General features: G+C 68.2%; 1 protein-coding gene across 1 annotated transcript in view; it reads right to left on the bottom strand.

Annotated features, from left to right (window-relative positions):
• The window catches only part of CPH32 (cuticular protein hypothetical 32), a gene marked incomplete in the record, with an annotated part of 6,097 nt that overhangs the window by 236 nt on the left and 5,569 nt on the right, over positions 1–292 (bottom strand). Inside the window, 1 exon segment of the mRNA XM_013306653.1 lies at positions 56–292. This exon segment is cut by the window's right edge and continues 1 nt beyond it. Coding sequence (XP_013162107.1) covers positions 56–292 — 237 coding nt within the window.

Here is a 292-nt window from a genome sequence, read left to right as displayed (position 1 = left end):
GACCGAGCAGAGGCGCGCTGTACACGCTGTGGCTGACGAGGGGCGCAGCCGCCACTACGCTATGCCCGCCGAGCCCGTAGCCTATCCCGTGTCCTCCCAGACTGTAGTCCAGTCCGTGACCGCCCAGACTGTAGCCCAGTCCGTGCCCTCCGATACTGTAGGACAGTCCGTGACCACCCAGGCCGTAGCCAATACCGTGGCCGACGCCGTAGTCGAGCGCGACGCCGTGGCTGATGACTGGCGCGGCGGCCAGGCCGTAGCTCAGGCCGTGACCACCGTAGCCACCGTACCC

This window comes from Papilio xuthus, unplaced genomic scaffold, assembly GCF_000836235.2.
Source record: "Papilio xuthus unplaced genomic scaffold, Pxut_1.1 DF828177.1, whole genome shotgun sequence".
NCBI classification, from domain to species: domain Eukaryota; kingdom Metazoa; phylum Arthropoda; class Insecta; order Lepidoptera; family Papilionidae; genus Papilio; species Papilio xuthus.
This window is presented reverse-complemented; position numbering and strand designations above follow the sequence as displayed.